Here is a 26,078-nt window from a genome sequence, read left to right as displayed (position 1 = left end):
ACGGGAAGCCACATAAAAGAGCTAAGGGGTCCAGGGTCTGAGCTGATTCCTGGAGGGCCGTAGGGGGCTGACTCACAGGCAAAAAAAAAAAAGCCTCCGAGTGGAAAGGGGACAAGAGAGGGGCCTGGATGGGTGAAAGCAAGCCATTCTAAGGTGGGGAGGTTAAGGGGAGAAAGCACAAGGGTGCAGAGCGAGACACCTACCTGCTACCCCAGCGCCCTACCTCCCAGCCCCTCCTATGCACCCCTCCCAGCCCCTGCTATATCCCTTAGACCTCCCCATTCTCCCCCGGACGCCCAGGGCCATCTGGTCCCTTTCCTAGGCACTCCTGCCCTTCCCTGGCCCCTCTGCCCACCCCCCAGGGCCTCCTAGTGCCGTGCACCCTCTTCTGACTCCTAAAGGGCCCACCTTCTCCAAGGCAGACCTGGCCACCTGATGACTCCTTCCCTGGGACCAGCTCAGATAGGATTCGGCTATCTAGCTTGTTAAACTTTTTTTTCCTTTCTCTTTCCTTGTTTGGCTCTCTGGGGAGGACAAGAGGAGGTGGCTTTGGTCCTCCAGCTGTGTGCCAAGCTGGCCCCACCATCACCAGCCCCTCTGTTCCCCACCCCAGCCCTCCTCTTTCCGGTCAGTGACATCACTGGAAACTCACTGACGCCCGAGCCCAGGTCCACATCAAGCTTCCCAGACCCCTGGGCCCCTCACCCCTGCCCCCCCTGCACCCCCCACCCCCGCCTCTCCCCTCTCTGGCCCTCCTGCAGCTGCCAGACTGCAGTCTGCTTCCTGGGCGCCTGAGCATCCTCTGCCCCGCCTGCAAACGCTCCCTCCCTCAGCCTGCCTTCCCCACTTTGGAAAGCCGGCCATCGGACCAGCTCCCGGGACCCTCCCCACAGCTTGCTGCTTTGCAGCTGGGTCCTCTCTCAGTGAGGGCGGGGCGCAGCCTGCAGTCACCCCCAAGGTAGGGTGAGCCGCCCCTCCCTGGCTGCCCCCAGCCCCCTGGCGCGCATGGCGCACACAGGTATCCGGGGCTGGCAAGGAAAATCAAAATCGCTGCCTCCGCAGAAGCCAAACAAAAAAAAATCAAACAGGGCCCCGGTCCCCATGGGTCTACCTCCCCCTCCTCACTTTCCGGGCTCAAAAATGTGGCCCAGGCAGCCCCCTTGTGGCACTTGGGGGCGCCACAGACGCTCAGCTGGTGTCTGAAGAACTCAGACTGTCTTGATTCCACTGCACCGTGAGTTGGCACAAATCTCAAGTGACCCAACTCCTGCCCAGCTGCAGAGCCTCCTCTTTGAGTGGGGGGCGCAGTTCCCCTCTCCTTCCTCCCGTCCACAGCGCTCCCCGTGGCTCCCTCCCTCCCGGACGTGGAAGTCTTCTGTTTTGAATACTGCTCAAAGGAGCAGACAGGTGTCCGGGGATGTGCACTGTGGCCGGGGTGGGGGCTGGAGGGACGGCACGGGAACAGGGGCTCTCCGACAGAGATGATGGGGAAACTGAAGGGCAGGGGGGGCCCCCCCCCGACCTGGTCTGTGTCAGGGAAAGGGGCTGGGGTCCCTGCCCTTGAGAGTGGGCTCTAGGCTGGGTATTTGCCTGGGGGAGGGGACTCCCTCCCTCGGCCCTCAGCCAGCAAGCCCTCATCCACGGCCACAGCTAGTCCTGCCCAGGAAGCTGCCCCTAGTGGGGCCCCCCGGGTGCTCTCCCGCCCCTCCCTCTAACTCCCTGTCCACGCAAACAAGATCCAGCCCCCTTGATCTGCAATCTGCCTGGACGTGGGCAGGGCCCCCTCTACGTCAGGTTAATAATGCCACTTTTATAAGCCTCTGCCAATAGGTGCTACCACCTAATTTGGAATCTGCCCTTCAAACAGATTGAGCCACAGAGGAGCTGGGATCTCAAGCACCCACTGCTGGGAGGTGCTTATAACTATTCACTCCGTCCCTTGCCCACCCACACCCCCCAGCACTCAGCAGAGCCTCGCTGAGCTCTCTGCAGCAGCAGGGTGTGGTGGGGAGTCTCGGACAGACTGGGGTTCCAGCCTAGCTGGCCCTCACACCAGCTTGAGAGTCGGTGAGTATGGGACTTCATCTTTTCCTGCCTCAGTTTCTCCATCACGCTAATGGGGATTTTTGAGGTTGGTGCTCAAGAGTTCCTGCTGGGGCTGAGTTCTAGGCAGACAGCCTGGCTCGGGGCTTGTCTCCTAGAAGACAGGGCACCATGATGTCAGTAGCATCACTTGATTTACAGTGACTGACTCCCTTCTCTTTCCCCCACCAGACTGAGCTTGGAGGACAAGAAGCCAGCCGATTGGCACTGCTCTGTGTCCAGCCTTCCAGCCAAATCTGGGCCCGTGAAGGTAGGTGCCCTGCAGTGGTTTGGAGAATTGAGTGCCCGGAAGGATGGCTCCACCCCACACTTTGTGGGGTGCTTGGACTCCACTGGGCTTCTCTTCCCAGACACCTCTGCCCTTTGTCTCAGATAGTCCTTCTAGGGAGCAGCCAAGAAAAATGTTCCTTTGCCTTACCCCGGGGGTCCTCTCGTGCTGTTTGTAAACAGTGCCAATGCTTGCCATATTAAAGGCAGATGTGGGCTTGCCCATCTTTTTTGTGGCCTACTCTAAGCATCTACTGTGAGCTCACAGGCCCACAGGCCTCCTCTGGCTGAGTTAATTTGTGCTGGTGGAGCCCACAGAGGGGTCTCTGCCCCGTGAAGTCCCTGTCTGTATTCGGAGCAGGGCCTCCGAAAACCAGGCGGTATTCTTTGCTGCGACACTTGTTACATGCGTGCGTGCGTCGCTCCCTGAGTCCCATGGTCTACCCTACCAGCCCTGATGAGCTGTCTAGTGAGTGCTGAGCTGCACTTATCTCATTTAGCCTCCCTCTGAGCCGGTGCGGAAGCCCCCTCTCATCTCCGTTTCACAGAGGAAAACCCGAGGCTCTGAAAAGTAAGAGGAATCGCGTGGTCTCCCAGTTAGAGAGCCGGGAAGCGCAGCCAGGGAGCCCCCAGCCCCGCCGCGGGCGCCTGCCGCGGCTGTCGCCGCCGCTGTGGGCTGACCAGGGCCGGCCCGGCTGCCGGCGGCTCCTGCGGAAAAGGCAGGGGGGTTGCATAGAGAGCGTTCTCCCTAGCAACTAGCAGAGGGGCCATAAAAAACCGAGAGGGCTCGGAAGCCGCTTAACAGATAGCTCCTGAGCAGCTGGACCCGGGAGGGGAGACCCGCGCCCTCCCCTGGGCTCTCTGCAGAACAGCAGGGCAAAGGGCTCCGTCCCGGATGCGGGCGGGCCGGGGCAGACGCGCCCCGGGACAGGTGTCGACGGCCGAGATCGGACGGGGCTGGGGAACCCCTAACCTGATCCCACCGTGGACGGGGGGCTCGCTCTGGAGAGCCCCGGGAAGGAGCGTGCCGCCCGCAAAGAGCCAAGGGCAGAGGGGGCGAGGGGGCTGCGTCGGAGCCGCGGAGGCAGATGCAGAAAGCGGGGAGGGCTCGGCGAAGCAGCTCGGTGTGCGAGCCCCGAGCTGGCTGCTCAGGGAGAGAGGGAGCTCCCTGTTACGGGAGGCATCCGAGCAGAGAGAGGCAGGCCGGTACTTGGCCGGGAGGCTGCCGCACGGCTCCCTGCCCAGGCTGGCAGCCCGCGCACGTCTAGGCCTTCGAGAAGCTCCTGCAGCGCTAAGTCCCGAGCGGGGCTGGCCGCGGCGGAGGCGGGCTGGGGTCACAGCAAGGATGCTGACGCGTTCCCAGGTCCCTAGCCCTGAGCTCAATGGCACAGGCACCGAGATGGCCGGTGGAGCGCTTCTGTCTCGGTGAGGCAGTGAGGGAGAGGAGCGGAGAATGGGGGTGAGTGCTGGGCCGGCGCGGGGAAGGGGGGAGGGTGGGGGGCTGTCCTGCAGCCAAACCCCCATCTCATGGGCCGGGCCACCTGGAGTGGTCAAGGTCTCGCCCCGGCTCCCAGGCCCAGAGATGCTGGCCTGGGTCCTCTCTGGGGCAACAGGCTGGAGCAGAGGGTGGGGGGAGCCTTTCTGTGGTTGGGGGGACAGAGGTGGTGTGGGAAGAGGGGGTGGTGGTGTTGTCTGCTGAGTTGAGGGTCTGGCCCGGTCATGGGAAAAACAGAACCCTTTTCTGGAGACTGGGCCGCAGCCCCGGATTCGGCCGGCTGCTGGACCGTGACTTGGATGCGCTGAGGACCCGTGAAAGCCCCCTCGCCTGGTGGTGGGGGCGAGGGGCCTGCATGTTGATGAGTGCGGTCTGGGCTGTGTGTTAGGCGCTGGCCCTTTAGGCCCATTCATGGGGGCTCGGTTCCCAGGAACTCTGGGTGGACGGGGCCTTTATCAGGGGACCCCGCTAGACGAGGCTCTGTTCTGCAGTTTCTAAAGGAGTTTTCTTGTCTTTGTTCCCAGTGCACTGAGTATGTGTGAGTGTGTGTGTGTGTGTGTGTGTGTGTGTGTGTGTGTGTCTGTGTCTGTGTCTGTGTCAGGCCGGCTGAGGGTCCAGCCTGGGGTCCTTGTCTGAAATGACCAGGCTGCTGTCGGTCTGTCTTGCGGGTAGGGACGCACCTCTCATGGGCAGGCAGGAAAGACTCAGGGAGGGCCAAGGCACCCAGCGACCCCAGGACGAGCCCTTTCTCACTACTGCCTCATTGTCCCCCTCCCGACAGCCCAATCTGCCGGGCAGGCTCTATCTGTCGGCCGCGGGGTCCCGACAGCTGCTCGGACCCGCCGTGGGGGGGCAGCAGCGTGTTGCAGGTGGAGTGCGGGCTGGCTCCGCAGACAGACAGACAGACTGCCCCACCACACTGCTTAGGCGCTGGGAGCAGCCCTGGGAGGAACTGTTTGCTTTCTCAGAGCCTCAGGGGAAAGGTTGTGGGGGGGAAGGCGCTTTGTGGTTGTTTTCTGTCGTTGCTGTTGTTTTAATCAGTTAAAAGATGGCTCTGAAACTATCGCTGCGAAAATGTTTGGTTAAGTATTTACAAGTGCGTCACCACCTCTGCGGCATCGCATGGAGGTGCGGGGGGGGGGGGGCGGGGGGAAGCGGGGTGCGGCAGAAGAAATCACGCACTTAGAAAAAGAAAGGCTTCTGATCGGGGAGAGCCCCCAAAGAATTCTTTGAATAGCTTTAGTATGGATGCGAAAAGTCACCTCCCCAAATCTCTAATAGGGCAGAGGCCCCGGGGCAGCCCACCTCTGGGCCCCAGCGGGTCAGCTTGACTGCAGAGGGGAGGGGGCCTCCCATTAACAGTTCGTCTTGCCCCACACATAGACACAGCCCGGCACCCTCGCCCGGACACAAGGGTGTTAGGGATGCAAGGGGCTGCACGCTAGAGGCACAGACGGCTCCCCTAACAGCGCAGAGAAACAGCACAAGACGTGGGTCAGCCCAAGCCCAGGCTCTGGGGTGAATACACCAAAAATTTAGGAGAGAGGGGTCTTTGTGCTCAGTGGCCGAGGAAGTTCACTTTTGTGTCAAAGGCCAGCCATGCTTCCAACTAGGTGAGGCTGCACTGATGCACAGAAACCTCATTTAGGCTGGGCCCAGCCCAGGGAGCCGTTCTTGTGAAATTTAGGAGAAGTCCGGTTTAGCCAGAAGTTTTTCCAGGAATTATTAACCTCTGGAGACTGTAACCACTGCTCCTTGTGAACCGCTCTTGCCAAACTCTATAAAATACAAGTCTAAAAAATCTGCCTGAAGAGCAGTCCGACGTTTTATATGTAGTTATAAAAAAAAGAATCAATAGTGGCCAAACTTTTTAGGAGAACCCAATTAAGACCAGTGGGGGCAGCCCCTTTCCACCCCCCGCAGGGTTTGAGGAAAGGCCCCGAATCTCCCTTGGGGGTGTCCACGCTGGGGTGAGGGGACCGGGGCTGCTCCCCACCCGGCACTTGCCCTCTCGGCTCCGTTGGCCCCTGTGGGTCTCCCTGCCCTGCAAAGGAGCCGCCTGTGCCTCTGGAGGGAGGTTAAGCACTTGGGACAGGATGAGCTGGAAAGGCTGCTGGTTTCTGCTGCAAACAGCGTGGCGACTGCTGCAGAGGGTGATTTAGTTGTGTGACTGTCCCACTCGACCCCACGGCACTCCGGGGGTGGATTAGCATTCCTCCTGCGACATCAGGAAACTGAGGCCCAAAAATCCTTGGGGATTTGCCAAAGACACACAGCTCTGTGTGTGGCCCCGGAGCCAAGTGTGTGTGCTCAAGATGGCTGCCCTGATGGGGGGCTCCCTCCCACCCCCACCCCAGGGTAAAAGAGGGGACCAAAGCCCCGGAACACCCTGGTGCTTCTCCTCCTGACAGGCAGGTGAAGGCCTCTGCCCCACCCCAGGGCGAAGGAGGCATGGCATCACGGCCCCTCTACACCTGGAAGCTGGTACTCTTTCTAGAACATGACGTATCCCAAGCGCCACTCTTAGCCAGTCCTCTCCCCAGCACGTCTCCACCACCCCAGCTGTCACCCTCACCCCAGCTGTCATTCCTCCGTCTCATGTTCCACAGCCCCTGTTTCTCTCTGGCAAGGAGCGGGTCACAAAAGGCACAAGGAACCGTTTCCAGGGTATAATTATGCCCCCAAATCACATCACTGCCACTCCAACCCTCAGATGTAAAGCACCCGACCCCTGCACCCCAAGACTCAGGGTTCCAAGGGCCTCAGGGAGCCTGGCATGTGCACTCAGGACGAAGCAGTTTGGGGGATGCCAGCCCGCCCCCCGGGTGTGTGTCTGCAGTAAGACGGCATTCTGAGGACTCACCCAGTGCCGCGGAGCACTCAGCCAGTCCTCTGGAGCTGCCCCTCGGCCCAGGGGAACACGAGGCTGTTTTCAACTAGGAGAGGTCGGATCCTGGCAACACGGGAGCCGAGGTCACTGAAAAGGGACAAGGAAAAAAGGGTAATTAACGTGTGGCCAGTTTCACAAATTCTAGAAAAATGCAAACTGTTCTTCTGGATGAAGCAAACAAGTCAAAGACGTGTCAGAATTCCACAGACTACACTTTACTGAAATTTTAAATGAGGTGTTGGGGTGGGGGGGAAGACGTGCCTCTAAATTTGGGTTCACCCAGGAAATATTTCAAGCCTGGTCTTAAGGGCCAAGGCGAAGCTGGCTGGAGCCCCAAAGGGTAAAAGGCAGGGCACACACAGAGAGAACAAGGCAGCTGGTGGGGGCTATAGTGCGCTTAGCACACGTATGTGCATGCATACGTGTGTGTGTGTGTGTGTGTGTATTCACATGCACACATGGGGAGGGGGCACAGGGCTGGGGAGCCTCCAGCCAGACCCTGAAGGGTCTTAACGTGCCAGGCTAAGGTTCTTGGACCACATCCCAGAAGCTCCGGGAAGTCAGATGGAGGATTTAAAGCAAGACAGTGACAAGGTCAAAATGGCATTTTAGAAAGATCACTCAGTGAAAATAAACTTCGCTGCAAACCATTTAATCTAGCTATCCCACCTCTAAGAAGCCGGGGTAAAAGCACAGTTGGGGATGTGTTTACATATTCAGCTACAAGAATGCTCATTGCAGGGTCGTTAGCAATAACACACACTAAAAAACAAAAACGGGACAGCTTAGATCTTTTTTAGCTGGCATCAGTTCAGCAGAATCCTATTAATTAAAACCTCGGTTCATGACACGCTCTCCTCATTTATCTGTGCCAGGACCACTTCTATTTTATCTGTCTTTCTTATTTATTTTTTTAAATAATGTAACGAGCACAATGTGAACCAGGGACCGCCCGACGACCAGGACTTTGACCAAAGCGTCTATATGCACACGCTCGCCTACCCCAGCAGACTTACAGCTGGGGCTTTCAACAATAGAGGAGGCTCTAACAAACAATGATGCAAACACACCCCGGAATATTAAACAGCTCTTAAAAGGAATGAAACAGCCGAGACCTATTGTCTTTAATGGACCTTAGTACTTTGTGCAGAACTGGATTAATCACGACCCTTTGTTCATAAACACTTTTTCATCATAGATCCCGGCATGTCTTGCTTTTCTTTTTCTACCATATGCATTCATATATTCATTTGTAATAATGACATAAACACTCGTGAGCCCACTCCTCAAACTCAGACCTTAGCAATTACTTAACACCTGCTTCCATAAGCCAGCAGCACTACACCCCCCACCATGGGCTAAGAACCGCGGGGCTTTCGTGACAGCAACGAGATGGTTAACCCAACTCCAGTACGTGTACAGAGTACAGGCTATTAAGGTGTTGTAATAAGGAATGGTGTTTTTTTATGATCTCCAAGCAGGATCTTGAGTGAAGAGAAACAAGCTGTGCAAAAAGAAATGTACATTGTGAGATAGCTTACATAGAAAACAAACAGAATCATATATTGGAGGGGGTCTATTTAGATATATATGCAAATGCACAGAAAAAAAATATCTGGAACCAGACACGTGACTCAGATAACAGCACTTAAAATGGTGGTGGTTGGTGGGGAGGTGGGAAGTTGGGGAGGAGAGAGGAGTTGATGATGGTTTTAGCTTTTATCCACAGTGTTTGATTTTCAGTAATAGGTATATTAATTATCAGTGCATCTCTTGCATAATTAAAATAAACATTTTGTGTGTGGGTTTTTTTGTTTTGACTTGTTTGTGGGGGTTTTGTTAGCTTTTAGCTTCGTTTTTTTTTTACAAATACGAAAGGAAGCACATTTTGGCTGATGGATGGGGAGTGGGTCGATTCCCCTCCACACACATCAGTTCTGCAGACACGAAGGATTTATCCTGCCCCCCAGATCACTCTTTTTTGAAATTTTCTATGTGCTAAAGCAGGAGTGCCCCAGGTCTCTGAGTGGTGAGCAGGTGATATGAGGCCAGCAGGTGCGTGCCCATCAGCTGGAACTGCACCCGCCATGGGCCCCAAATCGCTTTAGACCCACAGGGCGTGTGTCTGTCTGCAAGGCACCTACTGGGGAGAAGTCCCTTTTCTCCCCAAGAGCTTTAACAGGCCCGAGAGCTAATGCCCTGGCCCGTGTTTTCTAAGCTTAGCAAAGTGGAAATGAGGACTCAAGAGAATGTGAGACGAGGCAGTCCCGGGCGAAGGGGACATGGGAGCCCCGAGGGAGTAGCCCACATGCTCCAGCAGCCCTGCGGCTTGCTGGCGGAGACCCGGGGGCTCAGTGTCCTCTGCCGCTGATTCCCAGGCAGAACCCACAGCTGTTACGTTGCCCCTCCCCAGTTCTAACCTACAGGGCGTGTGGCTGACACGCTCCCTGAAAATGGGGTGCAGGTCCTTGCCTGCCGCTCCCCGCGAGTCCAGGGTGGCATGCCACACCCTGACTTCTCATCAGAACCCCTTCCCTCCCCCAGACACTCCAACCTCTGCCTGCCCCCCAGGTCCCCTCCAGCTGTCGCAGGCATGGGGCTAGCTGCGCAGCTAAGAAGACCCTTTATCTTTATGCAGATAAAGACATCAAGGCTCAGAGATCCCAAGAACACAAAACCAGGCCAACCTGAAACCCAAATCAATCTAAAGTTAGGGTTTGTCTTGGCCTCCATCCACACAGATGAGCTGATCAGTTAGCTGCTTAAGGTCTTCCCTTCTCCAAGCTGACACAGGCAGGACCTTCTAGAATTCTTGCCCCTCTGCCCGGCAGACACTTATTTTCAACCATGACTCTGCACAAAAGAAATGTGAGCCCAGGTGAGCCAACCCTCCACCAACACGACCAGCTCTTAATCACCTTTTCCGCACACAAGCCCCTGCTATTTATTCCATGGCACTTTATTTTGCATGGGGTTTGATCCTGGCGAATACTTTGAGATGTCTGTCATAGTTTTTGCAGATACAAAAGATGCTTATGATAAATAAAAGTAAAATACAGCTCCCAGGTTACCTGCATCTGCCTCCGGGCCAGGGTAAATCCACGTGAAGATGCTCTTTCCTCCAGAAGGCTACGTTAAGTCCCACTGGGCCAGTAAAAGTTACAGGGTTGACACAAGGAAAGGGCCTCTGGACCCAAGGCTGACCTGTTTATCCCTCCAGGTGTCCCTCTGGATTCTACAAAAATGAGAAGGGCTTTGAAAGGGACAGTTAGGGGACAGATCCACTGAGATGACAACCATTTTTACACCGGCTGATCACCTACTGTGCACCAGGCACTCTCTAGCTTCCTCCATTAAAAGCATCAGGGTGATACTTGAAGATGGCTGTCCCCATCCTACCGGAGCCAGCGAAGGGAATTATAATCCCTTGACCAAGGCCACCAGCCTCCACCCAGGGTAGCCTACCTCCTCTGCCCCCAGAGCAGACCCCATCAAACATGCCCCCTCACCCCTCCTCGTAATCATAGTGAAAGATTTTACCACCACCCTGGGGGCGGGTAATGTAAGGGACAGTCAAGAGGAACAGCATTGTTTGGGATTTTTAAATTAGACTCCCATCTTAAGGTTGTGTAACCCCAACTGCCACCCCCAGCCTTTGAGGGCCTCACCCCTCCAAAGAGGCTGTCTGTATGGCAGAGCAGGGCATACGTACCTGGGGAGAGCGGTGTCTTTGAGGTCAGCCTAGAAGGGCCTCACACTCCCCTGGGTGGGGCTGCCATCCTGGGGGGCCAGGGCTGGGCCTCTCCTTGGCCTTGGGAACCCACTGACTCACTGCCCGCCGGCGGGCAGTGAGCCACGGCTGCGGGACAAAGAGCTCAGGTTAGATCCATCCTGAGGACACTACATGTTTACATATTGCTCACATGTACCAATTGGGATAAAAAGCAATCATTTTTCAGACCTTTTGATTCGATCCTGGGCCAGGCATCTACTCCCTTCCTGGAGAAAGCCGCCATCCCACCTGCCAGCCTCCTGGGAAGGGAGAAGAGAAAATACCCAGGTTCCCAGGGTGAGGGGCAGCCCACCTCTCAGATTCCCCACCCCCAGGCCTCCCCCCTAATGCTGACTGCCCTACTGTGTGCCTAGGGGGAGGGAGGGCAGAAAGAGTAGCTAGTGCAGACTACTTTCAGGGACAGGACAAAACAGTGCAGTCGATGGGCTTGCTCGAGGGGCTTCAGAGCTTGGGAGTCACAGAACAAGGGCGGGGCCGCGGGGTCTCCGGTGTGGACCTCAACCGGCCTGACAGTTGGGCAAGGCCGACGGGACGCACAGAGAGAGAAGGGAGGACAGCCCATGAGGTCTGAGGTTGTCCTGGGCCTCAGGTTCCTCTTCTGAAAAATGGGGATAAGAAAAAAGTCACACCTTCAAAGGGTGTTACGAGGATTAAGAGAATGAAAACAGGGCCTAGCACATAGGAAGGACTCAAATGATGGAGGGAGCCAGACGCAGCACTGGGGGGACTGTATCATGTGACGTGACGTGGGCCCCTAAGAAAGGCAGGACACAGCCCTGAGTGGACGGAAGTTGCTACTGTGCAAAGTGCATGCACCACCCCAACCTGGCCTAGTACTTAAGAAACCTGTTTATCCAATAACCTTCTAGAAAGAAGCGGAGCTCCAGCTGACGGGACAGAAGCAGAGCCACTGATCGCCTGTGTCAAAGGTAAGGCTCAGGGTGAGGGGGTCCCATGCTGACCTCCCGCCCCCAAGCGGGTGGTGCTGGTGGGTCGGGGCGGAGGGGGCGGGGGGGCTGGGCCAGCGCTCAGAAACAAAGGTTAAAGGATTCGTTTGTCTGCAAGAAAAAAGCCATGACGTGGAGGACTCAATGGCTCTGTACAAACACTCGAGTGGCTATAATTAGCAGGCCCTGGGCCAGCTGTCCTGTCCCTCTGCCCACATCCAAAGTAGCCAAATTGATTGGAAATGACCACGGGATGTCTTCCGGGACCCGAGGGCAGACCCTGAGGTCCTCATTCCTTCAGTCTTGCCTCCCATCGAGCCATGAAATGAAAGTGGCTCCTCTGGTCCTCAGGGGCTCTGAATGGCCACTGCCCACTGCCCCTGGGGAGTCAGCTCATGCTCCCCCTGCCACCGTCCACCAGTGCAGGGAAGAAAGCCTAAGCCTGGTTTCGATCACTGCCTCTGCCTCTTCCTTCCTAAACCAGGCTCTCTGAACCCCAGTTAAAGCCATGAAGCAGGGAACACGCCCCAACCCGTAAGGAACAAAGTCAGTGTTAGGGGCCTAGTGCCCAGGGTCGGGCCTGAAACATCCATTTTAATAAATGAATGCTAATTACCCTGGTCTACATACCTTCCGCATCTAGACACCCCATCCCTCACTAGCTCCAGACACGACCTGCTCAGCGCTGGGGCTGTTCAATGGTCCTGATCCCAGGGGTTCTCGCCACCGCTAATTACGGCTCCCGGGTAGGGCGCGTGACCCTCTGGACTCTGGCTCCTTCACTTACAAGGCAGGGCGTCGTCATCTCGTGGGGTTAATGGGAAAATTAAAGTTGATGCCATGCGTGAAAACGCTGCCTGAATCCATCTGACCATTACAATTATAGTGGGTGTGATAAAAGTGATAATCATGAGTCCTAATGATAATAACAAGCCCAGACTTGTTTGGAGCATTTCACAGTACACGAAGGGCTTGCTGCACCCCACTCCCCTGGGAATGCGGGGCTCCCTCCATTAAGTAAATGGAGAGACTGAGGCCAGTCTGGGCCGAGTTGCCCGGCACCAAGGCCCCATCCTCCTGCTCCAAGAACCCCCATGCTCCTGAGCCTGCAGCCACAGCACCCCAGGAACAGAGGGAACCCACCAGAGACTCAAAAAAGCCCACTGAAGCCCCTCTCAGCCCCTACTCTCAAACCTGGACCAGCACTAGAAGAAGCCCCCCAGCCTGTGTTCCCAAGAACACCCAATTTCTAAAAGCAATTGGTGGAACTGAGCTCCACCTACCCTGACAAGGGGCTTCCCAGGCGGCGCTAGTGGTAAAGAACCTGCCTGCCGATGCAGGATACATGAGAGATATGGGTTCGATCCCTGGGTTGGGAGGATCCTCTGGAGGAGGGCATGGCAACCCACTCCAGTATTCTTGCCTAGAGAATCCCCATGGACAGAGGAGCCTGGTGGGCTACGGTCCATAGGGTCACAAAGAGCTGTATATGACTGAAGCGACTCAGCACACACACACATACCCAGACAACCGCTCCCTGCACCCCTGCTCCCCAGGGTCATCCCTCAGACCCCTCTCAGGACCCCTTAACTATAGGAGCCATGTGAGAAGACCCCTCCCTGCAGCTCTGGGGAAACTGAGGGTCAGGAGAAGAGCACGCTGAAAGTCAACGAGGGCCCGGGGGTGGCAGCTGGTTCGGGCGTCCTCCCATGCCCGCTTTCCTTGAAAGGCAAGAGCAGTCCCGGGGAGCAGCTGGTTGGCCCTGCCGATCAGGGCAGCCCAAAGAAGGAGGCCACTGGCCGCCTGACCCCTCTCCCAGCCCCGCCCGCAGGCGGCACTCTCCCCAACCCCTGGTTATTCTGGGCAGAGTGAGCCAGCTGCCCCCTGCAGCCGCCTGTTAAGTGGAGGGCAGGCAGGCACTCAGCGGAGGGAACACGGCTGGGTCAGGGGCACTGCCCATCCCCTGGATGGCTGTGGGGGGAAGCGAGGGGCTGTGCAGACCCTCTCCAGGAGGACCCCTGCCCCGCCCGGGCTGGAGGTGAAGGAGGAGCCCGGGGGACAGTACTCGCTGTCTTGAGTCACATGTCCCCTTTCTAGACACTAGTGTCCCCAGAGATGTCCAAGGCCCAGTGGGGCCTGACAGCCTGGCCCCTTTGTCCAGGCCCCAGGGGAGGGAAAAGGAGGATGGAGACTCGCTGTTCAGGGTCAGTGAGAGGGGTCTCCCATCTGGAAGGACCAAGGGGGTCTTGGACACACATCAGGGGGTTGAGTGCTCAGGAAGGGGGGACCCCTGACTTGAACTCTGCTCGGCCAGCAGTCCCTGAAAGTCCCAGAGCCCCAGGGCCCCAGCCCAGCTCTTCATGGGACCCTCCGGGAATGCCCCTCAGAACTCCCAGCACCTTCCTCCTCCTCCTCTGTTCCTGACCAGCCAGCTGAATTCGGAGAGGGAGCATGCCACTGGTCCATATCAGAGGAACCAAGAAGGCCCCCCAGCCTCAGTCTGCACACCCTGACCTTGGCATTAATCTAACAGAATAACAAACAACAGCCTGTGGCCCTCCCAGCACCCCTGTGTGCCCACCCACATCTGGATGCTCCCCTCCGTCCATGCCACCAGCAGGACCGGGGCAGCAGAAGGGGCATGTGAAGACACTAAGACCACCGAGGCCCCAAGACTCGCGGTTGTATCCATCATGGTCGAGTCCACGTGGCTCTGAGCACCCCTTGGAGGCCACACAGGGCGGGGTCTTCGCCTGATGGCAGGTGCCCTGAGAGCCAGGGGAGCTCTAGGTGTGGCTGCCAGCACCTGGGAGGCTGGCAAGGTGCCCTCACCTCGTCCCTGATTCCTCCACGCCCGCCCCCTGCCCCAGGCTCAAACCCTGCCCCTAAACATCCTCTCCTCTCTTCCAAGCTCTATTTTTAAAATCAGATTTCCTTTACTGCACAAGTGAGCTGACAGTGAGCGGGGGGTGGGGAAGGTATTCGCTGAGGGATTGGCCCCCCGCCCCTCCTCCACACCCAACCCTTCATAGACACACGTTGGCAGCCCTGACCCAAAGGGCCACTTGCTCAGAAGCGAGCAAGGAGCTGACCTGACCGAGAAGGCTCCGGGCGCCGAAGGTGGTGAGGCTGGACTGTCTGTCTATGAGTGTCGGGAGGGGAAAGAGAATCCAACGCGAAGACCCCAAACCAGCTGCACTAAACCAGCTGCACATCCTGGATTTTGGAGGGTATTTTTTTTTTTTTTTTTTGGGTAAGGTTAAGAATTTCCAAGTCAGTAGATATTGCTCAAAGAAATTTTTGTGAGCCTTGAGACTTCAACATGATCCTAGCTGCGTTTATAGGACTGGGAATAATACTTCTTTAGAGCCCAGAGCAGAGGCAGGGGCAGCCTCTTGGGCTGTGTGGAGCTGTGGCAGGCAGGCCCATGGAGGACAGGGGTCAGAAGGAAGCCCGCACTGGTTTCTAAAGCAGTACGCGGCAGGACCCGGGCCCCGACGATGCCCAAAGTCCTGGCAGAGGGACAGACAGCTGAGCCCAGTGGAGCCTCAGGAGAGCTCTCCCCGGGGATTCAGGGAGACCCCTGGCCCTGCCCCGAGATCCCAGGCTCACCTCCGGCACAGCACTGAACACGAGGGTGCATGGTCCTCTTCTTTTATTGGTGATGTTCTGCAAGGCAAGGCTGCCTCCATTTCTTCATGCTAGAGTCGGGGTCTAGCATAATGCCTGGCCCAAAAGAAAGAGTCAGGACATTCTATATGAATTAATGAATCATAGGTATGGAGACAAGTTCAAAAAAAAAAAGGAATCTGTGACAATAAAATCAAGGTGCATTTGGGGGGACAAGAAGTAACAAACCCCAGTCTTTCAGGAGGGAAGTGTGAAAGGCATACGGAACTGAAGCTAGACAATAAAAAATTTTGATTTCATGCAAATTTAGGCTTTCTACTCTAAGTAATAAAGAGCCATGTAAAGATTTTTCAACATAACAAACACTGATCCAATTTTCATTCCATGCTCAGGCAATTGGATTTTATGTTATGGACATGAAATGTTAAGGATTTTAAACTGAGGATATCATGATTAAATGGAGGTGCCACGCTAAGATGCAGAGACATTTTGTTAGTGATGGTTAAAAAGATTTTAAGCGGGGGCTGGGGTCGGTTTCATGAATAGATACGGAGTTTGGAGGGAAGTAATCTGGACTTTAGTACTGAGAAGTGACACAATCAAACTTTTATAATTACACTAAGGAGTTTGGATTCTTGCCCAAGGGTGAAGAAATACAATGGGGAAATTTTTTGCTTGTGGGAGGTAAGTACAGAGAAAAACATATATTTTAAGGCTTTGGATTTCATAAATGGACGATGATGAAACATTGGGAAGTTGTTGACAGAAAAGTAAAAGCCACACATTTAAGGATCACGCCGAAACATCCTTTATTAGTTGAGGGGGTGCTAAAGTCTGACTTTCAGAGCATACCAAGGAAATTGGATTGATGTTGCCAGCAAAGTTGAAAGACTCTGATCAGAGTAGTTCCATGACCAACACTGGGAATACGCAAAGAAATGTGGAATTTACTTTGAGGCTCTGACACAATGAGATTTTTGCAAGTGCCTAGGAATTTTATTTCAGCCAATAAAAAGTTCTAAGAGGGATGTGCCGAGTTTCGTTGTATCTGATAAAGAGTTTGCAGTGAAATTACCAAATAAAATTCACATTTTATGCTAAGATTTTGAATTTTTATTCCCTAATCCCACAATCAAGAGACACTGTAAGATTCTTAAGGTGAGGTGACAAGATCAAAGTTTACTGACTGTGCTGCAAAGTGTGAATTTTATTTTAAGGAATGACAAGATCGAATTTTTATATCATGCTAATAAGCATGGATTTATGCCAATAAAGGATTTCAAGGAGTGACAGGGTAAGATGTGTGGGGTTTTCTAATAGACCGATCCAATGATAAATTATATGGTAAAATGCTGCATTTTATGAGTAGTTGGGATTTTATGTTACAGGCTATGAAAAAACCTTGAAGAGTTTAAAATTGGAGAGTTACATGATCAAATGTACACATTTCAGGAGAGCTACAAGAGCAGATTTTTATGACAAAGATAATATGTTCAGATTTTTATAACATGCCAAGTAGATGTGATTTTATGTGTGAATTGAATGAATTGAAGGCATTGAAGTATCTCATTCGAAAGAGGGATATGATCTCATTTTTGAACCTCGTGTAGAGGCGTCTGGATTTTAGCCAATAAAGGATTTTAAAGAGTGACTGACTAGAGTTTAGTCTCCAGGGGAATTAGCTGGTAAAACATATTTTAGGCTAAGGTGTCTGGATTTGATGAAGCAGATAATGAGGGCGCATCGATGGTTCAGGGGCGGCACCCCTTGGCAAAAGTGCACCCAGTCTATGCTTTATGCAGGCGAACTGAGCACTTATGGCAAGTAATATAGAGGCGGGGCAGGAGATACAGAGGCTGTAGGATTGAATTTACATAGCATGCTAAGAAGTTTGGACTCTATTCTGAGGAACAGGATCAGTTTTTTGTGTCGGGCTAAGGCATGTGGATGTTGGCCATTAAGAGATTCTCAGAGAGTGATATGGCAAAACGTCTCTGTTTCATAAACAAAGGCTGCATAGAAATTGTACAGTAAAATATGTCTTTTATGCTAAGGGGTTTAGGTCCTATATGCTAAGGACTTTAGTAACTAGAGATATTATAAGACTTTAAACAGAAGTTACAAAACCAAAATCATATTTCTTACAAGTGTGGCCTTTAATGAAATGGTCAGACTTTAATATCATGTCTAATTACTGGTTTGGAATTAAGCCAATAATTCAAAGTTTAAGAAGTGACCTAGTGAGATTTGGGGTTTTATATCCATCAGTTTGCAGATAAATTCATAACAAAATTTTTTATCCTAAGTGATTAGAACTTCATGCTATAGACAATGAAAAGAAACTTTTGTAAGCTTTAAATAGAGAAGTTATGGATAACTTTTATGCATCTTGCTAAAAGTTTAAATTCTATGTTAAGGCATATTTGTAATATCAGGTAATATCTGAAAGATAGTAATATCAGGTTTTAACAACATGCGAAGGATATCAGATTTTAGGTTGAAACTGGGAAAGTTAAAGGATTTAATCAGGTGCCTCAAATTTATAAATATATTAAGAGTAGACTTTATATTAAGAAGGGGATAATCTAGTTTTTAAATCATGTGCTAAGATGCTCAGTTTTTAGCTAATTAATGGTTTTAAGAGACACACTGAGATTCTGTATTTTAAATTGTAACCAATTTAACATTTTTTTATTTTAAAATTCAAATTTAAACAGTTTATTTTAGTCAATAAAGCACCTTAAGGATTTTAAAAGACATACTGAGATTTTATATTATAATTTTAATCAATTTAAAATTTTAGCCAATAAATGGTTTTAAGGGTTGTAGTTGACATTTAGGGATTTTACATTCAAAATTTTTAATTTAGCCCATTTAAATTTTTAAATTTTAAATATTAGCCAGTACAGTGTTTTAATAGTTTTTAGAGACATACTGAGATTCTGTATTATAAGTTTTAGCCAATTTAACATTTTTAATTTTAAAATATAAAGCCAATTTAATGTTTTGATTTTTAAATTCAAATTTTAGCCAGTTTGAATTCTTAATATTAAATGTTAGCCAATAAAATACTTGAGACAACTGAGACTTTATATTTTCAATTTTAGCCACTTCAAAATTTTTAATTTTAAAATTCATATTTTAGCCAATTTAAATTCTTAAATTTTAAATTTTAGCAAATAAAGCATTCCAAGGGTTGTAAGATACATAATGAGATCTTATATTGTAAATTTTAGCCAATTTAAATTTTTAAATTTTAGCCAATAAAGGGTTTCAAGGGTTGTAAGAGACATACTGAGATTTTCTATTTTAAATTTTAACCAATTTAAAATGTTTAATTTTTAAATTCAAATCTTAAGCAATTTAAATTTTTTCTTTTAAATTTTAGACAATAAAGCATTTTAATGGTTGTAAGATACATAATGAGATTTTATGTCTAAATTCTAGCCAATTTAAATTTTTAAATTTTAACCAATAAAAGGTTTTAAGAGCTGTTAAGAGACATGCTGAGGTTTTTATTTCTAATACATGAGTTGGCAGATGAATTAATTTGTCAACTTTTGTATTTTAATTAGAGACTTGGAGTTTTACAATAACAATATATAGTTTACAAGACTTTTATGAAGAGGAAATGAGTTAATCTATGTGACATGCTATATACATAATCTTATTATAATGGATATGAGGATGGTGATGACAATTTTACCTAAAAAAATGTCGTCTCTACTTTGAATGAAAACATGATCAGCATTTTCTATTATTCTAAGACCTTAAATTGCAGCCAGAAAACGATTCTGATGAGTTTATGTGTCAGGAATTTTTATGCTAACAGGTTTGCATTTAATATCGTATACTTCGAATAAACAGAGACGGCTTTAATCAGAGGGACTGCAGAACCAAATTTAAGCGTCATGCTAACAAGAATGCATTTAATTTTGAGAAGCAGCACATCATGTTGGAAAGGCTGGATTTTAGCCAATGAGGAGTTTTTTGCTAGGGAATGCATTTTTTTTTTTAATAGATTGGCCCGGAGGCTAAAAAGAAAACTGAGAAGCAACAAAAAGTGTTAAATGCCTCAAGAACGATAACTGTAGAGCTAATTAATTGGATAGCCAGAACTCAATTTGCCCTGCTCCAGCAGAAAAGCACGTTAACAATCCCAATCAAAACATCTCTGTCAATTCAGCCTTGACCCACTAAAGATTTTCCAAAATCAATTCTTCAGTCACTCAGATGTCAAGGTTATCTCATGCCCTCCCCACACCCCCACGCCTTACTGAATATCCCAACTCTACTACACCCCAATGCTGGGGGGGAACCAGCCCAGGACAGGGAAGTGCGTCCATTGGGGCAAAGAGATCGGAGGGTCTGTAAAGATTTTTGCACGAGTAGAACTGAGGCCAGATGTTTGAAGTTCCTGAACCCCCGCAGACAAGGAGGGCTAGTCTTGGGAGAGTGCAGATTTTAGGAGAGGTGGGCACATGATTGGTAGGTCTCCCCCAACAACTCAGAGCTGGGGAAAGAACTCAGCCCTGGAAGTCGGTGAAAGAGAAAAAAAATCAGCAAAAATTCCGAGTCAGAATTAAGTCACAAATGACACGTCTCTGGCAGACAGTAGGTATTTTCTAAACGTTTCTGGGGGAGGTGGGGCGGGAATAGAAAAGCCAGAATCCAGATCATGGCTTCCACCCGTCCCCAGTCTCTCCTTTGAATCTAGGAGAAGAAATAAGAGCTATTTGGGGCAGCTGACCAGCTGAAGGGATTGCAGCCAAGTGCCCATTTTCTGCTCGTGCCCTGAACTTGCTAACCAGTAGGCATCTCTCCTGGAGATTCCCACCTCAGCCCCAAGGGGGCCCAGCCTGCCAGGGGTGGCTTTGGATGGCACTGAGATGTGACCTCTGTGACCTTCTGGTGATCAAAGAAGGGCAGGGAAGTTGACCAGGCCTGTGTGCCAGGCTTGAGATGAAGCATCCAGTGCATCCTGCCAGGTGCCTGCCTGCCACAGGGCCGCTCTGGGCACAGCACGCCACAGAATTTATGAACTGTGAATTTCTCACAGCCGTGGGGGAAGCAGGCAGGCCAGACAGGCAGAATACACCTCGGAGATCAGGTGCAAAGGTCAGGGGGGTGAGGATCTTTTCTCTCCACAGGATGCCCTAAGTTAGACCCAGGGAGGTTCCCCCCAGCTTCAGACTAGGTGGGCATCTGACTTGTCCTAGAGACCCTGACCCCATGAGACCCTAAAACACTGCCTTTCTTCCCCCAACTCCCGCCTCTCCCCCTTCAGGTTCTGATCTCTGACGTCCCAGTCGCTGACCAGACGCGTCACGACCTTACCAGTCTTCAGAGAACACTCCTTTCCATCCGACGAAATGATGGAACCCTCTGAAGACTCATTTGAGACGATGATGGAGCGTAAGAATCCATCATCAAAACAAATGGAGTCCTCCGAGGGCTCATCCAACACCACCGTGGAGACACCACCAGGCGGCAGAGTGGAGGCGGCGGGGCTGGCCAGCGGCCTGGCCCAGGAAATGGGAGAGCAGTCCATTGACCTCCGCCAAGACATGGAGGAGCCATCCAGTGGCCCACATAGGGAAATAAAGGATCCACCCAATGACCTACTCCAAGACTTGGAGGAGTCATGCGAGGGTTCTCATCTGGAAGAGGGGGGTCCATTCGGTGGGGCACCTGGTGAAATGGAAGAAGAAGAGGACAACCCATGGGAGTCCCAGGAAGACCAAGACTACTACACTGACCTGGCTGAATCAGAAGAAGACGAGAGTCCCGAACAGCCAGATAGCTCAACGGTGGAGGTCATGGGCATGGTGAGGTCCATCATCTCTCTGTATTTCCGGATGCAAGACCTCAGAGAGCAGCAGCGAGTGGCGGAAGAGATCCTGATGAACGCGATCAACAAAGGCCAACTGCCGAACCCGAAGCAATTCTCAGGCGATCGCAGAGAATACCATGAGTTCATCGTGCTCTGCCAGCTGATCTTACAGAGCTACCCAAGAGTGTTCTGCAATGACCGCCTGCGAGTGGGGTACATCATCAGTCACCTCTCGGGCATGGCTATGGAATGGGCCGGTGACCTGCTGGAGAGAGAAAGCTCCGTGATTGACGACTTCCCGGCCTTCCTGGAAGCCATGAACGACACGTTTGAGTACCGCCAGGCCCTGCGGGTAGCAGAAGATGCCATGTTCAACCTCAGGCAGGGGGACCGCGCCGCCATCGAATACATCAACGAGTTCCAGAGCCTGGTACCCACCTTGGGCTGGCCGGACGAAGTCCTCCAGGCCCACCTGTGCCAGGGGCTCAAGGAAGACATCAGGCAGTATCTGTTCCGCATCCCACAGCCGAATTCGCTGGAAAACCTGATCACGCTGGTCCTGCAGATAGAGGACAAGCTGGCTGAGAGAAGGGCGATACTCAGGCTTCTCCCGGAGTCCCGCCCACGGCACCTGACCTGGCTCGACTCACCTGTTCCCGAGAGGTGGACCGTGAGCACCTGGCTGCCCAACGAGTTCCACCCTGGCATCAAACGCAACCACCTCTTCCTGCTGCTCCTGGTGAGGGTGAACCCCTACCACAGCGTGGCGGTCCAGGCCCTGGTCGACTCAGGAGCGACCAGCAACTACATGGATGAGGGGTTCGCCCAAGAGCACTACGTGGAGCTCTACCAGAAGCCCTACGCAGAGTCGGTCCAGACCGCGGACGGCTCGCTGGTCGGCAACGAACCCGTCTGGCTCTACACCGAACCCCTGGTGTGTTTGCACCAGAACCACCAGGAGTCCCTGGAATTCGACATCGTTGCTTCATCCAAATTCTCCGTGGTCCTAGGCATCAAGTGGCTCCAGCTCCACGCCCCCGAAATCGACTGGGTCAAAGGCCGCTGCACCTTCCACTCTCCCTACTGCCTGAAGAACTGCTTCCGCCCGCCCCCACCATGCATAGCTCTGGAACACCATGCCGTAAGCCTGCTGCCCGGATTGCCACACCAATACTCCGACCTGGCCGACGTGTTTAACCCGAAGGAAGCAGATGAGGAGACTTCCGACCAGCCAAGCTCAGACGGATCCGATGATCTTTCTGAATCAGAGCCCTCTGAGCTTCAGCAGGCTGGAGACAGTGATCAAAGCGAGGAGACCTTTTACGACTGCGCCTCCACCGCGCCGTGGGAACCTGTGGGTGCCGGGACGCAAGAAAAAGCCAAGCAGGAGGAATTCTGGGACCCGAAGGACATGCTGACCAGCAGGCATGACTACATACAGATGATTCCAGAACTGTTCGACCAGTTACACGGAGCTACATGGTTCACCAAGCTGGAGCTGCGTGGGACCATCGTGGAGGAAAGCATGAGCATACACCAGACAGAAGATGTATGGAAAGTGGCATTTGGTTTGGAGCTCCAAGACATGGCGAGCTACCAGCCCTTCCTGATCTGTGCAGACCCGATCATCCCCCAGGGCGTGATCCACTTCATCCTAAAGGACATGATCGGCCTCTTTGTCGTCTCCTACGGGCAGGACGTCCTGGTCTACTCCATGAGCCAGGAGGAGCACTACCACCATGTGCGCCAGGTCCTCGTGCGCTTCCGCTACCACTACGTCTACTGCTCCCTGCAGAGGAGCCAGTTCCACCGGCACACTGCCGAGTTCCTGGGCTTTGTCGTGACCCCCAAGGGGGTGAAGCTCAACAAGAGCATCGTCAGCACGATCACGGGGTACCCCACCCCGGGCTCGAGGAAGTCCCTGCGAAACCTCATGGAGTTCGCCTTCCCCTACCGGCACTTCGTGGAGCGGTTCGCCGACATCACAGAGCCCCTGGTGCGGCAGCTCCAGGCCGACCTGCCTTTCTACTGGGGGGACGAGGAGCAGGAGGCCTTCGTGGGCCTGAAGCGGGCGTTCCGCAAGGCACCCCTCCTCTACCACCCCAAGCCCCAGAACCAGTTCTACTTGCAGACGGGCGTCACCAAGACGTCCCTGCACGCCAGCCTGATCCAAATGGACAAGCGGACGGGCAAGAAAGTCTGCTGCGCTTTCTACTCTCGCAACATCTCCCCGATGGAGGTGGAGGCCTCGCCGGCGGAGATGAAGATCCTTCCAATCCGGGCTGCCTTCATGGTGTGGTGCCGCTACCTGGAGAACACCGAGGAGCCCATCATGATCCTTCTCAACAAGGAGGATCTAGCCTCTCTGAACAATGACAGGCTCACCGTACTTCTCCCCGGCCACTGGGTCTTCTTCTTCACCCACTTCAACTTCGACGTCATGGAGATGCCGAGCTCGGAGAATGACCAGCCCCTGCCCCGCCGGCAGAGACTCGGCGAGAGGGCCCAGCAGCGCCGTGTCGCCACCACCACCAGGCCAACGATGCTTGTCACCATGCCGGCCCCCACTGGGGATCAGTCCCCAGAATCAGAGGACGAAGAGGAGAGTGAAGGTGCCCTTCACCCAGACGAGCCCAACGGGCAGAACCTCCAGCAGGGGTACCTGGCGCTGATACCCGTGGACCAGATATTCAACAGCTTCCTAGCCCACTTCAGCATGGCCCAGATCAGGGCAGTCCTGCTGCACTTCTACCGAAGCCTCCTGTTCTGGAAGAACCTCCTGGCCATGGCCGCGCTCCTCGTGATGCTGCGGTTCAGGAGGCGCCTGGCCCTGCTGCCCGCGCCTGCCGCGGACCCAGCCCGGCCGCCCCAACGGCGCTCTCTTCGCCTCTTCCTGGACGCGTCCCTCCTCACCAGCAGCGGCATCGCCACCGCTGTCACCCAGCTGTTCACCCAGATGCCACCTCTCGTGGGCACTAATGCCCTCCCGGCCGAGGAGCTGGCTGAGCTGTTCCTGGGCCCCGGGCCCTGGCAGCTCAACGCCCTGCGGGGCTTGCAGATGACGCCCAGGTTCTGGCAGATGCTGTGCCAGTTCTTCGGCATCAGGGGGCGTGCCCTCGAGGGCACCCAGACCCACCCGAGTCCACACCAGTCCCTGGCACCGCACGTCGAGGGTGATGAATATGTCGTCTTGCGAGAAGCCCTGCAAGACGACCTGCAACGTTTCCGTCAGTGTGGCCTGCATGACGGCCTGCAAGACACCTCGCAGGACGCGCAGGATGACGTGTGGGCCCTCAGGCCCCGCCAGCACCTGCCCACTGAGGCCGAGGTCCTGGCCCGCCTGACCTACATCCGCAGCACCCAAGGGGGCTCCGTCGTGATCCACCGGGAGCTGACGGCCAGAGACCTGATCGACTTCCTGGCAAGTGTCTACACCCAGGCTCTGCCCACCCTGGTCGAGGCAAGCCCACCCAGAGAAGGAGCCACGCTGGAGGAACTGCCCAGCGACGCCGACGAGGATGCTGGCCTCGACTGAGCGCACCTCCTCCCTGCCACCCCGCCGCCCTACAGAACCTCCCTCCAGCACCTCCCCGTGCCTCAGCCTGCTTCGCTCAGATCCCTGCACCCACTTCCTGCCCCTCGTGACGCAAGGGGAACCACCTGAGAAGGGCACGCAACCAACTCATCAACCAGCAACAGTTTCCGTACCAACAGACCAACAACCGGACTGTTCCACCACCAGAGACCCAGAGCCAGCTCAGGGCTACACAATTCCGTCTTAATTCAACAGGTGCCAGGTCTGCAACTGGGCGTGAGATCAACGAGAAGAGGGCAGTGATGAGCAGGAAATGACCCCATGACCCAAGGCCAGGTGAAAACTCAGCACAGCGGAGGCAGCCAAGCAAGCAAGTGCCAGGGACCCACCACCCCCTGTAGTGGCGATGGCCGCCTTGGGCCACCATGGGACACTGACCTTGGGTGCTCCACTGGCTTCTTCTACGTCCACAGCGGTGCTCCTGCTACCCTAGGCCCCAACCCCCCCCACCCTACGTCTTGTGGTGTGTGCTGTGGTGCCTCCCCCACCCCCGCCTCCCTGCAAAGCAGCGCCCGCCCACCAGTGCCCCCCCAGTCTGGTCCAGCTCCCTCAACACTGACTGTCTGACCCTGACCTCCGGCTCTCACCTGGATGGTGCTGCTCCACAGAGGGTCCCGATGTACCAGTACTTACCAGACTCGCATCCTCAGGAGTCCCCCACGACTCCTGGGACACTGATGGTGTGACGTCACCCGGTGCGGCTCCCTCCTGCGCCCCCCAACACTGACAGCACAGGGGCCTGGAGGCCCACGACAAGCGGAGGGGCTCCGAGGGAGACTGAGAGACTGAGACAGCCAGCGGACTGTGCCAAGTAGCTAAGAGGGCTCCCACCAGACCACCGCTCTCTGCCACGGGGAGGAGACCCCGCCCCCAGCCCTGCCCCTTCACCGCTTCCCACCCGCCAAAATAAAGCAGAATAAAAGATTATCTGACTTTGTGGTTTGTTCCCAAGGTGCAGGATGGGGCGCAGGCAGGGAAGGGGGAGGAGGGGAAGCACGTGGAGTGGGGCAGGGGCGGGGAAGACAGGCCCACCCGGCGCCTGGCACTCTGTCTGGGGGAGGCGGATGTGGGGAGGGACTCTGGGAGCTGCCTCTTCCCGAGGGTCTGGATTAGGGACCCCAGAAACTCAAGTCCCAAATTTTCCCACGAGAGAAACGAGGGGTGGGGGTGGGGGGGGCTGGGCTCTCCCCCCGTCAACTCAAAAGGTCTGCAAACCAAGGAGCCTCGGCTTCAAGCAACTCTCCCACTATCACCTCTGGCCAGAAGGTCAAGGTCACATTGCCCTAAAGATGGCAGAAAGGCTGTTCTGAGGGTGCACTGCCCTGGGAAATGGGGAGGGGGTCCCAGCTGAATGGGCACAGCAGGGAAGGGGCACTCAGGCCCTCAAGGCCCACTTACCCTTAGCCTGGCCCATGCTGACCCAGAGCCCCTCTGCCTGGCCGCAGGGCCCACCCTTGGACCTCCCAGAGCACAACTGCCCCCCTCCACACTGAGACCACTCCTGGTGGGGGACACAGAGCCTCCA

At 53.8% G+C, this 26,078-nt stretch overlaps 1 protein-coding gene and 1 non-coding gene across 3 annotated transcripts; one reads left to right on the top strand and one right to left on the bottom strand.

Annotated features, from left to right (window-relative positions):
* Positions 1-1,820: 1,820 nt before the first annotated feature.
* Positions 1,821-25,480, top strand: RTL1 (retrotransposon Gag like 1). 2 transcript variants are annotated; one of them, XM_070775741.1, is made up of 4 exons: positions 1,821-2,067; positions 2,275-2,353; positions 11,418-11,477; positions 20,413-25,480. In XM_070775741.1, the coding sequence occupies exon 4, from the start codon at positions 20,498-20,500 to the stop codon at positions 24,491-24,493; it is 3,996 nt and encodes a 1,331-aa protein (XP_070631842.1). In that variant the 5' UTR covers positions 1,821-2,067; positions 2,275-2,353; positions 11,418-11,477; positions 20,413-20,497; the 3' UTR covers positions 24,494-25,480. The 2 variants fall into 2 exon arrangements, with proteins under 2 accessions (XP_070631842.1, XP_019838842.2); XM_019983283.2 differs by lacking the exons at positions 1,821-2,067; positions 2,275-2,353 and adding an exon at positions 3,597-3,829.
* On the bottom strand, positions 7,882-7,958 carry LOC139178494 (small nucleolar RNA SNORD112). Its single transcript, XR_011562883.1, has one exon. It is a non-coding gene; the product is annotated as a small nucleolar RNA SNORD112 (small nucleolar RNA).
* Positions 25,481-26,078: the final 598 nt, after the last annotated feature.

The sequence above is a fragment of the Bos indicus genome, chromosome 21 (assembly GCF_029378745.1).
Source record: "Bos indicus isolate NIAB-ARS_2022 breed Sahiwal x Tharparkar chromosome 21, NIAB-ARS_B.indTharparkar_mat_pri_1.0, whole genome shotgun sequence".
Lineage (NCBI taxonomy): Eukaryota > Metazoa > Chordata > Mammalia > Artiodactyla > Bovidae > Bos > Bos indicus.
The sequence above is the reverse complement of the archived record's forward strand: the minus strand, read 5'-3'. Positions and strand labels throughout refer to the sequence as shown.